Here is a 14,359-nt window from a genome sequence, read left to right as displayed (position 1 = left end):
CCTCTTGCTGGGCTGTGCAGCTCACATGGATCTGTGGATGCCTTATAACGACACCCATTAGTCTATTGACCATCCTGGGAACCCATAAAAGAGAAGTTCATGTTGAAAATGTACTATGGTGATTATTTGGTCCCAAACAAAGAAAGCATTTGATAAAATGCTTTTGCAAAAAGATTCCACTGATTGCTAAAAAACAGAGGGGATTTAGGCTGCATGTATAAGAAATAAGACTCCTTAGTATACAATCCTTATTTCCAAGGAAAAGAAACCACTTTGAGTGGGTGGGTGAGGAAACACAGAAAACTGAGATGTCACTGAATAAGCTGAACAGGCCAAGAAAATGATTTATGTCACACTTTCTCCTCATAAGGCATACACTCCCTCTAGATTTCCTGTGCTTCTGTATTTGAAATGGTTTTACCCTTTAAGATAAATCCATTCATCCATATGTGCATCAGAGGCTTGTGCATATGAGTTTTCCTTTGGTTCATTTTTAGCCCTTAACCTTCACTACTCAGCCCAGTGATTTGGAGGGATTAATGACCAGCCCAAAGTAAAAGGCATTGGTTCCTTGACAGCTCCAAAGTGTAGGTGGCACATAGGACCTAGTTTCTATACATGAATGGCGATCTGCATCTCCTTCCTGGTGGATTGGTTGGAGTACTTCTACTTTTATTCAAGAAAGTTAATGTGTTTAACCCTTAAATTCCATTTCTTTTAAGACCCAAATTTGGGTTCATTGGAAGGCCTGTGTTTCCCTTTGACATCAACAGAGCCCTCTGCAAGATAAGCTTCATGTTTTCCATGGAAGGAGAGCCCAGCTGCCCCAAACAGAACAGAGTCATCTGGGCCCGTCTCCTGCCTTCCGCCAGCTCACTGAACCAATCAATCAGTGTAGAGGCTTTTGTCATCCTGTCAGTCTTATGCTACCATCAATCGAGTACTTTCTGTGTATCAGAAACTAGTTAGGTAGATGTAGTCCTAGGCCACTATGTCACTCTCAACATTTGGATTAGATGCTATTATTCCTGTTAGCAGATGGAGAAACTAAGGTCTGGAGAGAATAAGGATCCCACAGCTGTGCAGTACTCCGATGTGACTCCAACTCTTGCCTGTCTCTCTATAATGAAGTGCCTGAGGTTTTTCTAGGAGTCAGAGCTTCTGTTTTTTTTATCGCCTTTTATTTACTATTTTCTCCTAATGTACTGAGCCTAGGGATTGCCCCTTTTTATGTGTTGAGAGGAAATATAACATACTAAGAACACAGGATTTGGAGCCAGACTCAGGTCTTAATTCTCCTATCTACTGGCCATTTGACCTTGGGCAAGGTAGCTAACTTCTCTGTGCCCTAGTTTTAGAATGGGGCTCTAAAATACCTACCTCATAGGTTTTCTATAAAATGTGGTTATATATGTTAGGTGATTATGACTGTGCCTGGTGCCTGTCAAGAGCTATGTAAGCATTTTTAAAAATAGAATGAAAGCTTAAATGCATAGTATACCTAAAATGTCCTTGGAGGTTTTATAATGTGAAGTGAAAGTGTTAGGCTGAAGATTTATGATATTTATATAAATTCAACCATTAGCCTTTTTTCCTACAAAATAACCAACCCCTTGACTTTTTAATTTTCCAGGAATGGTGTGATAGGGATTAGAATTACAACAGATTGGATTATTAGATTAGAAAACAAAAACTCAGGACACAGACCTGGATCTTGTCATTTGTCAGCCACATTACCTTTAGAAAATCATTTTCCCATTTTGGGCTTCAGTTTTCCTACTTGTAGAACAAGAAAGCTGAATGAGATAATTTTTATGGCTGTGCCAAGTTGACACTCTGAAACTCAGCATCACAAACTGAGGCAGAAACCTTTACCCCAGAGACCCAAGAGTTTGTCACCATCTCTTAAGCTGAAGTTTTTTGAAATGTGAGATGATGCTAGTTGGAACACATGTACAACTTCAAAGCACACTGGATCATGGAGTGGAGACGTTGATCCATTTCAGTTCTCTCTCAAACCTGCAGATTACATCAAAGAGAAAGTTTCAGTTTGGTGCTAGCATGCCTTTAACGCCTCTTGAACACTTGCTAATTTCCTGTATTTCAACATGAGAGCAGGCATGGAGGTTTGATCATTTAGCAGGCAACAGTGTCTGACTAGAATTTATTAACATTGTTTTTATCATATTTATTTTTACATCTACCATTCTTCTGGAGGCGTGAGAGAGAGTGATTTTCTCCGGAGAATTTGATAAACATTTGTTTTCGATATTTTTTTGAGGTGGAATCTCCCTCTGTTGCCTAGGCTGGCGTGCAGTGGTGCAATCTCTGCTCACTGCAACCTTCGTCTCCTGGGTTCAAGCAATTTTCCTGCCTTGTCCTCCTGAGTAGCTGGGATTACAGGCACCCACTACCACACCCAGCTAATTTTTGTATTTTTAGTAGAGATGGGGTTTCGCCATGTTGGCCAGGCTGGTTTCAAACTCCTGACCTGTGATCCACCTGCCTCAGCCTCCCAAAGTACTAGGATTACAGATGTGAGCCACTACTCCCGGCCTTGTTTTCTATTTTTAAGTTAAAAATAATGATTTGATTCAAATAACATGTGAAGTAGATATAATAATATATGAATATTACTATAAAGTTGGTTTTCTGATGCCAGAATTGCGGGAAGCCCTGTTTTAAGCAAGGATGCAGTGTGCAGATTCCCTTCATAAGAAAGCATAGTGGTTTTTGCCCTTTCTAGCAGGGGAAGGACAGGCTAATGCCATCTTCTATGGCCTGCAGGAAAACAAAATTATGTTTGCAAGCCTGGCTTATTGGAAGGCAAGAGGAAGCATTCCAGGCAACGTCAGATGGCTGCTGTCACGCTTAGCTCTTCTCTCCCGGCCTTTGTCTCTCACTAGATGAGTTTAAATCGTTTATGAAGCGCCTCCCCAGCAACCACTTCCTGACCATCGGGAGCATCCATCAGCACTGGGGCAATGACTGGGACCTGCAGAACCGCTACAAGCTCCTGCAGAGTGCCACAGAAGCACAGAGACAAAAGATCCAACGCACTGCCCGCAAGCTTTTCGGCCTCAGTGTACGCTGTCGCCACAATCCCAACCACCAGCTGCCTAGAGAGAGGTAAGTGCCACCACCACCTCCACCTCTGCAGGCACCGACCTGGCGTTAGTGTACATTATCTTGCTGCCGAGTGAAATGCAGTGTAGATGGTGCATTTGCGGGATGGCAAGCCCTTGCATGGTCCAGACCAGGCGTCCCCAAACTATGGCCCGCGGGCCGCATGCGGCCCCCTGAGGCCATTTATCCGCCCCACCCCCACCCCTCCGGCCTCGCTTCAGGAAGGGGCACCGCTTTCATTGGTGGTCAATGAGAGGAGCACAGTATGTGGCGGCCCTCCAGCGGTCTGAGGAACAGTGAACTGGCCCCCTGTGTAAAAAGTTTGGGGATGCCTGGTCCAGACCAACAAGTTTCTGGACCGCCTCTGGCTTCTCACCTACTGGCTCTGGCTGCAACAGACTCCACATTGTTTTCTGAATATACCATGAATTTTCAGCCTTTGTGTTCTGTCTGATACATCTTACTGAGGAGGGGAATTAACACTAGCTCTGATAGCTATATGGCATTAAACTGCTGTTTAAAATATATTTTCTATTTAATTTTTAAATTACTGAGCAAAGCCGATTTTAGCATCTCCACCTTAATGGTGAAGAAACTGGATTAGCTAATCAATCACTGCCTTATTCATTGAGGTCCCTTGATCAGAGCCTGGAGTGAGTGACACAGATAAGTTACCTTAGTACAAAATGTCAGGAGACACTCAGTTGCCGGGTCATTGAGTGCAGGGTCCTCACCTGAGAGAGTGTCACCTTCAGTGCCAGGCCATCTTGCTGCTGAGTCAGAGCAAATGCTGCTGTTCCCTCCATAAAGTCTTCCTTTAGTCCCAGCCCTGCCCTGGATATACTGGGTATCTGCCAGATGGCGGAGAATACAGAGATGGACAAGACAGACAGGGCCCACAGCGCCACAGAATTAGGGTTTCCTAACTCTCTCAGGGGCACACAGGGAAGGAGCCAGGATTCGAATCCAGGTTTTTCGGACTCCACTCTTCCAGGGCATTTCTCATCTGCAGCTGATGTTTAGAGGTGCCTCCAGGGTTTCTGAAAGGGCATCACAGGACAGCTAAAAGGGCAGAGTGGGACTCTCCATCCTGCTTCAGACAGAGCAACTCTGCTATTATTTCCTGTGTGTTTAGGGGTTCTACCTTCTATTTCTTTCTAAGAAAAATCCATTCTTAAAAAGAATAAGCCCATTCACATAGCATGCTCTGTGTCAGTCACATATTTATATATATATATATATATATGATTGTTACTCTGTTGTACAAATCAGGAAATGGAAGCTGAGAGAGGTCAAGTAGTCGGTCCAAACCTACAATGTAAACCAGTGGTTCTGGCTTGTAGGTGGCGTTTTTCCCCAGATATTTGAAAAGATCTGAAGACAATTTTGATTATTATAACAGGGGTAGGGAGTATTATTACACAGGCAGTTATCACAACAAAGAAATATCTGACTTCAAAAGTTAGTGGTGTTCGGGCCTAGCAATCCTGATGTAAGAAAGACAAGATGCCAGCTGTTTTAGGTTGGTGCAAAAGTCATCACGGTTTTTGCTAACGGTTCAGCCTCTGTATTCTGTCTGATTCACCTGATTGAGGTGGGGAATTAACAGTAGCGCAGATAGCTATGTGGTGTCATCCTAGATGTTTAAAATATATTTACTATTTAATTTTTAAATTACTGAAATTTCTAATTAAATTTAAATTCTATTTAATTAAATTTCTATTTAACTTTAAAATTACCATTTAAATTTAAAATTACTGGTTTTGCTAATGGCAAAAATCATGAAGAGTTTTGCACCAACCTAAATAAATCTATAAAGCAAAATCTTCTCCTCCTAACCAGCCCGTTCTACTGGCACTCAAGATTTAACAACTGCAGTCTTCTAAAGCAGTCCCTCCACCTAATTAGCCCATTGGTGCATTCTTTTTTCTCTCATTTTTCTTGAGTCAGAGCTAATGCTGCTGTTCCCTCCATAAAGTCTTTCCCAATTGTACTGGCCAATATACAAGGCTTCTTATTCTAGATTCCCACTAATCTAAAATCCTTTCCTTAGTCAGCGTGTTTCTTTCTCTACTCTCCTTATGAAACATCCTCCTTGTACAGACATTCATGCTCATCTCTGTTTCTCCCATTTCTTCCAAATTTGAGCCCACTGCTTTGCATCTAGCTTGTAACAATTATATTACTTTGTGGATTAAATAGAATTTCTTTTGCCAGTTTCTTGTTGCAATGCTGCTGAACCAAGGACTAGGAAAGGTCATAAACTTGCTTTGTTGTCAAATGCAACAGATGCACAGACTGCTACCACAAGCAAGTCTCTGAAGAAGCTCCCTTTAGATCCATCGCACATCTGCCATGAGATCCACATCAAGCACTGTGGGAAATTCTGAAACACACACAGGGAACAGTGCTGTGAAAGATGTCTTGTACAGCAGGAGTGGGGAGGGGTTCTTCTGTCAATCAGATCCCATATGTATTAGTGTGTACGAGTTGCCATAACTAAGTACCATGGACCCAGTTGCTTAAACAATGGAAATTTATTTTCTCGTACTTCTGGAGGCTGGAAGCCCAAGATCAAGCTGTCAGCAGGCTTGTTTTCTTCTGAGGCCCCTCTTTCTGGCTTGTGAATGGCTGTTTTCTCCCTGTGTCTCCACGTGGTCTTTCCTCTGTGTGCATCTGCATCCTAATAGCCTCTCTCTCTTTTTTATTTTTATAAATTACTATTTTTTATTTATTTTGAGATGGAGTCTCACTTTGTGGCCCAGGCTGGGTGTAGTGGCACTGTCTCGGCTCACTCAGCCTCTGGAGTAGCTGGGATTACAGGTGTGTACCACACACTCAGCTAATTTTTGTATTTTTGGTAGAGACAGGGTTTTGCAGTGTTGGCAAAGCTGGTCTCAAACTCTTGACCTCAGGTGATCCACCCACCTCAGCCTCCCAAAATACTGGAATTATAGGCATGAGCCACCACGCCCTGCCCTAATATCCTCTCTTAAGAGGATGCCAGTCATGTTGGGTTAGAGCTGACATCAATGATCTCATGTTAACTTAATTACCACTTTAAAGACCCTGTCTCCAAATACAGTCACATTATGAGGTCCTCGGGTGTAGGACTTTAACATATACGTTTGGAGGGGTATATACTTCAGCCCATAATATTATAGGAAGTAGCTTTTGATCAGATCTTTAGGTGAAGAAACGGTGCATCCTAAGGAGCAACGAAGCTCCATGCAAACCTAGTTGAGGAGGGCAACGCTTAACCATTATGATTCAAACAAATACCTCCTTCCATTATGGCGATTGTCACCTCAGACAATGGAGAGTAAGATCCAAGTTCCAAAGACACTGGGAAGGCATATTTGTTAAAGATGAGTAAACTCTCCAGAGACTGAGCATCATCAGATATGCCAGGTTCAGGGAAGACTGGAGAGGATTTTCAAAGGAGGGTAGCTGGATAGGCATTACAAGGGAGGAAGGAAGGCAGCACTGGATAATAGGAGTAACACTGGGAAAAGTCAAGGAGTCTGAATTTACGTCCCACCATTAGTAAGCTGTGTGGCCTTGGGCAAGTCACTCCACCATGCTCAGTGTAGGTGTCTGCATCTTTGAATAAGTCTCTGTTCTCCTTTTGCAAACTGTCAGGTGTAGATAGCTAAAAATGTTCTACCGTCACTGGGACCTTCAAGGAAAGAGCTCACAGTGTTGCCCTCTCTCCTCCTAAGAGGAGAAAACCTGCCTTCATCTTAACGTTCCTCTCATTTGGAGAGGATGTCTGGCGTTCCACCATTGGCAGGTCATTCAATTATATTAGTTTGGAGAGTATGGAATGCTGGGTACTGAGGGCTAGGAGCACACAGACACTAGGCTCTGTGGCCAATTCCTCTGAAGCCTTCCCAGGAGAAATGAACTTCCTTGGCCTGGCTGTGGGCTGCTTCCTGACATCTGAATCTGAGGCTTTAATGAGCATTTCTCACACTGCAGGGCACCTCTCTGCCATGGAGCAGTATCAGACAGAGGTGCTAACACTGGGAACCTTGGGCCACCTCTAGCTGAGCAAGCTGGTATCTGCAAATGAACTGATTGCTTGGTTTCCATATGTCTGCTTACTGAAGTCTGTGGAAGATAAGTGTGCTGAGCAGGTGCCATTACTGCAGCATGAGCCACAGAGATGTTTACTTGTCTCACAAACAGGTGGCATTGTTAAGGTAAGGTGGGAGAGAGAAAGAGGGAACGAGCACAGGGCCTTAGCCACACGTGGACTGGTCCAACTCCTGGCTCCATCACTACCAGACATGGAGCTTTATATAAGGCCCTGCACCTCATTTGTGAAAGGAGACAATAACACTTGCCTTCAGGTTAAGTATGATGATTACGATTTTAAAATTTAAATAGCCTTGGTAAAGTGTCTGGTAAATCAGTTAAAAGGAGGGAGGAAGGGAGAGAATAAGAGACAGAAGGGAAGGAGCTGTCACTTAGTATATGTATTCTAAAGGTCAGGCACTGTTCTTTAGCATCTTATATGAGATTAACTAATTTCCTCCTCACTACCGTCTTATGAAGTGGTCCTGTTACTATTCCTATTTTACAGATAAAGGAACTGAGGCACAGAAAGGTTAATAATGTGCACAGGGTCAATGAATGTTAATTAATTTATTGTTACTTCAAAGAAATGTTAAGATTTAGATTTAGTGAGAGGTCAGCTATAGCTAATTAAAACTTGGCTTCAATGCTTGCTAAAAACGTAATATTGGCTGGAAGGCAAAAGCGGTATTTTGGCTGTCTATTGGTGTAAAACAATTCACCCCAAAATGTAGTGGCTCAAAATAACACTATGTTATTATCTCTTATGAATGTGTATCTTGACTTGGTGCAGCTGAGATGTCTCAAGCTGGCTGGGGCTCTTGTCATCTGGGGGCTTGACTGGGCTGCATCTCCAAAATGACTCGCTCTCAGAGCTAGTTGGTGTTGGCTGCCAGCTGGGGGCTCAGCTGGGTCTGTCGCTGGAGCGCGCACACAGGACCTCTCCTTGGGGACTGGACTTCCTGCAGCATGGCAGCTGGGTTCAGAGAGGGAGTGTTCTGAGACCAAAAGCAAGCCTTAGGACTTTTTCACAGCTTAGCCTTGGAAGTTGGAGAGCATCATTTCTACCACATTCTTTGGCCAAAGGCCTAACCTAGGTTCAAGGGTGTGGATATTTGGAGGTACAGTTCGTTATGGGGGCTGGGGATGTATATTTTGGAGATGAGGTGCAATAGAAATTGAGTAGAATTGGAGCTAGAGGTGACCATCTTGGATATAGGGGACATCAGATTAATAATAAAAACAATAATGAAGCAGTAACATCTACTTACTGAGCAGCTAGTATAACAAGCAATAGAGTCGGCTAAAGATTCTGGAGTTAGACCACCTTGGTTCAAATCCCACTTTTGTCACCTGGTTACATTGCAAGTCTGGAGGAAGTTACTGAAAGCTTTGAGCCTCAATTTTCTCATCTGTCAAATGGAGCTGATAATAGTGCCTACATCAAAAGGTTGTTTTAGGATTAAATGCTTTCACCTTCATAAATTGCTTAGAGCAGTGATTAACACATGGACAGCACTCAATACATGTTAGGTATTGTTCTTCTTAGTTTTTTTCCCCCAAGCACTGATATTTGGCATGTAAATTTCTTGGCACTCAGCAGTTAGTTACCCAGTGAGATTGAGCATTGGTGACATGTATTTTTTATCTAATACTCATCCTATCTCTGTGAAGTAGACGCTATTGGATCATTCATAGGTTAGGAAACTGATGAGGAAGGTAAGGACAGATTAGATTTATTTTGCTGATTTTACTGTTGGACTTGATAGTCAACAATCACTGTGCAGAGCAGCAAGAACCCATGTTATTTAAGCAATGCACAGGGGCAGATAGGTGGCTGTGTTGTGTTTAGGGCACCCTGGTTTAGTGTGTGGTAAAAGGCAGGGTTTGCTCATCAAGGTTGAGGGTAGTAGATGAGGATTGAAATATATAGACTCTAGTGTGCTGAGATGCAGGAAATGTCCCTGAACATGGAGCCCTGAATTAACTCTTAAGCCCAGCAGAAACCCAGGAAGACGTATTCCCCATAGGTAACTAGAAGAGGCCTGGTTCAGTGCGGTCCAACTCAGCGTACATTTCCAGAGCACGTACTATGTGGCAGGCTTTAGAAGCACAAACATAAGTAAGATTCATCCTACTCCAAGGCCCAGTGCTTGCTGAGAGGAGAGCAGCAAGGTAACTCCAGACCACATCCGTAGATAGGAGCTCAACACTCGACCAAATGTTTATTGGGTAATCATTATGTATTAGGTTCTGTTTGAGGGTCTGAGGATACTGTGATGGATTTGTTAGCCCACAGGAGGGCTGGCCCTAGTGTCAGACTGTAGCTGGACATATCAAGGGAAGGCAGGGACCCACAGTAAGATTCCTGTGGCTTGTCTTGTCACCAGGAGATCCTTACACTATGTAGAGTTAAAAAGGGAAAAATGGACTTTAAGTTTGGTCTCAGCTATTACTGGACACTGAGACTTTTTAAGCCTTGGCTTTATCACCTATAAAATCGGTGTAATAATTTCTGATTGCCTGCCTCAGAGGGCCTCTAGGGGGCTCACCAGGGGTCGTGTATACATTGGTGAACTCTGAATGCTCTAAAAAGGGGGCTATGCAATCGCAGTGAACTTGAAGCCAAACTCATCAAGAAGGGAAGGGGGCTGAGTTCAGGTTCATGGAGACATTTCATAGTTAACACTTCTAAAGCATTTACCATGCACCGGCCACTGTCATATGGCTTTATCTTATTTAATCACTGTAACAACCCTGTGAGGTACCACTAATTTATCCCTCTTTATGAATAGAGAAATTAAGGCATAGAGATGTTAAATAACTTGCTGATGATTGAATAGCAGGTAGAAGACAGGTTCAAACCCAGCAGAATCCCTTCTTGTTACTCCTCCGCTATTCTACCTGTCCCCAAGGCAAGATGATCCAAGGTGTTTAGATGACCTGCCAAGACTAAAAACTGTATTGCGTAGTGGTGGAAATTGCCCGTCATTGCAAAAGGGAGATGAAGGAAAGGAGGGAAGCAGGAGAGAAGAGGAAGAAAAAAAATGAATAGAGAGGGAATAAGGTAGAAAGGAAAGGAGGGAGGAAGAAAAGAAGCACAAAGTCGTCTTGGGCAAAGCTGAATTTAGCTGGTTCTTGTGCAATAAACTGAATGTTTACTAGCCACCTGAACTTCCAGTCTCGTGTTAGCCACTGGAAGGCATTTAAAGATACAAACAACTGTGCCTTGGTCCTCAAATCATCATTATCTAGGCTCTAGGTGTGCTCAAAAGTGAAAAGACACTGTTTTGTGAAGCCAGGGACCTGGAGTTCAAGTCTTATTCTGCCCTGTGTGAGAGCACTAGGTATAGTAATCCTGCCTTGCAGAGGTGGGGTACAGGTTGAATAGTGAACAGTTGTATCTCACCTTTAACTAGGGCAGATCATCAGTGATTTTCTTTATGGAAATTCTGAATTAAAATTCATTCGAGAACCCAAGGTGATTTTTTTTTCTTTATTTATTTCTTTTTTGCTAAAACAAAAACAACAAGGGCTCAATTATCTCTGAGGTCCTTCCCAACTCTAAGAGACATAACATTTACAGAGAATGAGAGTAATAGTTCAATTCAAGAATATTGGTAGAAGGTCAGCAATTCAAACTTTGAGCAGCATTGCTTTCAGATGATGCTAATTAGTCAATTTTAATGAGTCGCCTAAAGTTCAAACTAAAATCTTCTTTTGCCTGAAATTACAGTGGCCTTTTAACTAAGTTTTCCAGAATCTACTTTGGTCACTTTGCAATCTGTGTTCCACGGCAGTCAGAATTATCACTTAAGAAGCAAATTCAATCTTGTCACATCCCTGTTTAAAACTTTTTGGTTACTGCTTACTGCTTTTAGGAGTAAAAACAAAATCCTAAGGTGGCCTGTAGATCTGCTAGGATCTGGTTCCTGCCTCCCCCTTGGCTGGGTTCCACACCATTTCTTGGCTAACTCAGTGACAGGACAGTTCTGCTAATTTGAGTTCTCTAAATGCTTAATTCCACCCCTCCCCCAAGCCTTTCATTTCAAAGGCTTCACCGGGGCTGTTCCTTCTGCTTCAACGTGCCTTCCATTTTTGGTTTTTTTTGGTCTTAACTACAGTAGCTTTTACCTACCTGCCCTTCAGACCTTAGCTCAAATATTCCTCAGGAACATGGTCCCCACATTGAAAGGCTGTTTTAGGGCTTGTTTATATGCTTCCTTATTCTAATTTTCTAATTGAACCCAAATCCCAGTTTATGAGTATATCTTTTTTTTTTTTTAATACAGTCTTGCCTTGTCCCCCAGGCTGAAGCACAATGGTGTGATCATAGCTCACTGTAGCCTCAAACTCTTGGGTTTAAATGATCCTCTGCCTCAACCTCCCAGGAATCTGGGACTACAGGCGCACACAACCATACCTGGCTAGTTTTTCTAATTTTTTGTATCGGCAAAACCTCACTATGTTGTCCATGTTTGTCTCAAACTTCTGGACTCAAGCAATATTCCCTCCTTAGTCTCTCTGAGCCACTGTACTACCTGACTACTCTTTTCCCTTTTTAAATCTATTAGTGCCTATCTCTCCCATGAGACTATTAGCTCACTCATACTTTTTTTATATTCTTCATAACTTTGTGCTTATAACTTTCTACCACACTACCTGACACACAGTAGCTATTCAAAAAACTTTGTTCAGTGAACAGACACATACATTATTTGCTTCTTAGAATGTGCCGCAAGGCATGTTGACATAATCTCCTGCAAACTGAGTTTCATGATCATATATAAAGTGTATATACTTTCGACATATGTTGAATATATTTAGATTGTCTTCCTCATTCACAAATGAAAAAACTAAGATCAAAGGGAGTTAAGCGGCTTTTCCAGGGTCACTCAGTGAATTTGTGAACAGATCATAACTAAGCTTCACGCCAGTAGGCTGACGGTCCAGACAGGTTGGTAAAATCGAAACTGCAAATGGCAATTGTCTTCAACTTACCTGATTCCAAATTCTAAAGTTACCACTTGTTAATTCCATTACTTTGGGAAATGTGCAGATACTAATCAACGTAATGAAATGAAGTAAACTCCTAGCATCAAAGAGTACTTAAGGTCAGTGTGATTTGATATTTCTTCCTTACATCTGGCTGTCGTCATTTTTTATATATATTTTTATTTTTTTAAAGATTAAAGTATTGTGAGGCAAACAAGATCCATGGAAGCTTAACTTGAGGGCAGACAGTAGAATTATTCTGATGATGCTTGGTCTTTGATTTATTTTTACTTCTCAAATTCACATGGCCTTGGCCCAGCAGTCTGAGCCTCAGCCAAGCACAATGTAATTATGCATTGTTGAGATGAAAATCTCTTGGGGGCATCAGCTTCAGGCTCCAAAGCTGGGCCGTGGCTTCTGAACCCATGTCAGCTTTTAACATATTTCCTTCTCCATACAGCATTTAATTGGTATCTATAGAAAGACTCTGGCTACCAAGATAATCGTTATCTCTATGCTGATGACCCTCAATATTCACACTGATTTTGATTCTTCTCTCTAAACCCTGTACTTACTTGCCTCTGGATTTAATCTCCATAGACTCCTGCAGTGGGACAGAGGGATATGGCTTCCTATATTTTATTGAACTCAAGTCAGTTTCAGTTTATTAGACTGACAGTCCCGTCTTTGTCATTCATTAGATGTCTGACCTCCAGAAGTCTCCAAACCTACCAGAGCCCTCTGTTTCCCCATCTGTATGGTTAGGATCATAAGAATGGCTACCCCACAGAGTTGTTGCCATAGTCAATTTGTGTGATATATGCCAAAATTCTTCATAACTTGTAAAGAAATACACAGATATAATATTAACATATTCAAAGCCGATGCAGTGTCTCATGCCTGTAATCCCAACACTTTGGGAGGCCGAGGCAGGTGGATCACTTGAGGCTAGGAATTAAAAACAAGCCTGGGCAACATGGAGAAACCTTGTCTCTACTAAAAAAATACAAAAATTAGCCCAATGTGTTGGTGCACACCTTTAATCCTAGCTACTTGGGAAGCTGAGGCATGAGAATTGCTTGAGCCTTGGAGGCGAAGGTTGTAATGAACTAAAATCACACTACTATGCTTGAGCCTGGGCAACAGAGCAAGACTTTGTCTCAAAAAAAAAAAAAGTAATGTATTCAAGAGCACAGCAGTAGTAGACCCTAGATATTTGATGACAACACTTTCTATTTCCAAGAAATGGATGCTCCTGGTGTGTAAAATAAAGCATGAGCCTAGCAAACAAAATGTCGTCATATAATAAACAAAATAAGAAGCTCAAGACTTCAGACTCTCTAGTCTGACAGACCAAAATGTGTTACTATCATTTACTATTGACAATACTTGACATAGAATTAAGGCATTCAAGCTTCAGTTTTCTACTTAGCGTGATGGAGAGAAAAATAGCAGCCGGCCTTGGAGAATAAATAATAAAACATAGATGACAGGGTTAGCACACAGTAAAATGGCAAAGCGTGTGGCTCTTTATTGGACAAAATTGGAGATCAGTAGTTTGTTGGTTAATTTAAAAAGTGAAGGTAAACTAAGAAATTCTAAATGTATACATGCTATGCATATATGAACTATTTTATTTTAACTTAAAAACACATAAATGCACATTTCTTGGCCAGCCCTTTGAAGTAAAGCCAAAATCTTTTTTGAAGGTAGTGGTATATTCTATTTAACATTTTACTGGTGTTCTTCCATAAACTATACCATAATTGCATAACATTTCAAACTTCATTTTATTCAAAGTGGAGCAACATCTTAGATTCTTAAAAAACAACTTAAAAGTTTGTAGTTTTTTTGTAACTTTCTCTTTATTTAAATCGATGGTCATTTTTGTCAATAACTGGTCTTTATAGAATTCAAATTAGTTTCCACAGAAAAAAAATTCAGATTTCATTGATTTATTTTAGTTTTAGTTTAGTTATTTTATAACTTTTTAGCTCTAAGATATAATAGTAGCAAATACAATGGGCATAAACAGGTTTGGGAATATACCAAACTGACTTTCAGCTCATGTTCTGGTTACTTGGTGGAAATAGAAGCATGTGGAAGTGTAACCAACCAGACAAGAGTATTCAATGCACCATCAGCTTCACGCACCACA

The 14,359-nt window shown here is 41.6% G+C and overlaps 1 protein-coding gene across 1 annotated transcript in view; it reads left to right on the top strand.

The window, feature by feature from the left end:
• The window catches only part of BRINP1 (BMP/retinoic acid inducible neural specific 1), a 204,440-nt gene that overhangs the window by 164,775 nt on the left and 25,306 nt on the right, over positions 1 to 14,359 (top strand). Inside the window, exon 7 of the mRNA XM_003925186.3 lies at positions 2,907 to 3,129. Coding sequence (XP_003925235.1) covers positions 2,907 to 3,129 — 223 coding nt within the window. The remainder of the gene's footprint in view (positions 1 to 2,906; positions 3,130 to 14,359) is intronic.

The sequence above is a fragment of the Saimiri boliviensis genome, chromosome 2, assembly GCF_048565385.1.
Source record: "Saimiri boliviensis isolate mSaiBol1 chromosome 2, mSaiBol1.pri, whole genome shotgun sequence".
In the NCBI taxonomy this organism is placed as follows: domain Eukaryota; kingdom Metazoa; phylum Chordata; class Mammalia; order Primates; family Cebidae; genus Saimiri; species Saimiri boliviensis.
Note: the sequence above shows the minus strand (reverse complement) of the source record. Positions and strands in the feature narration are given on the sequence as shown.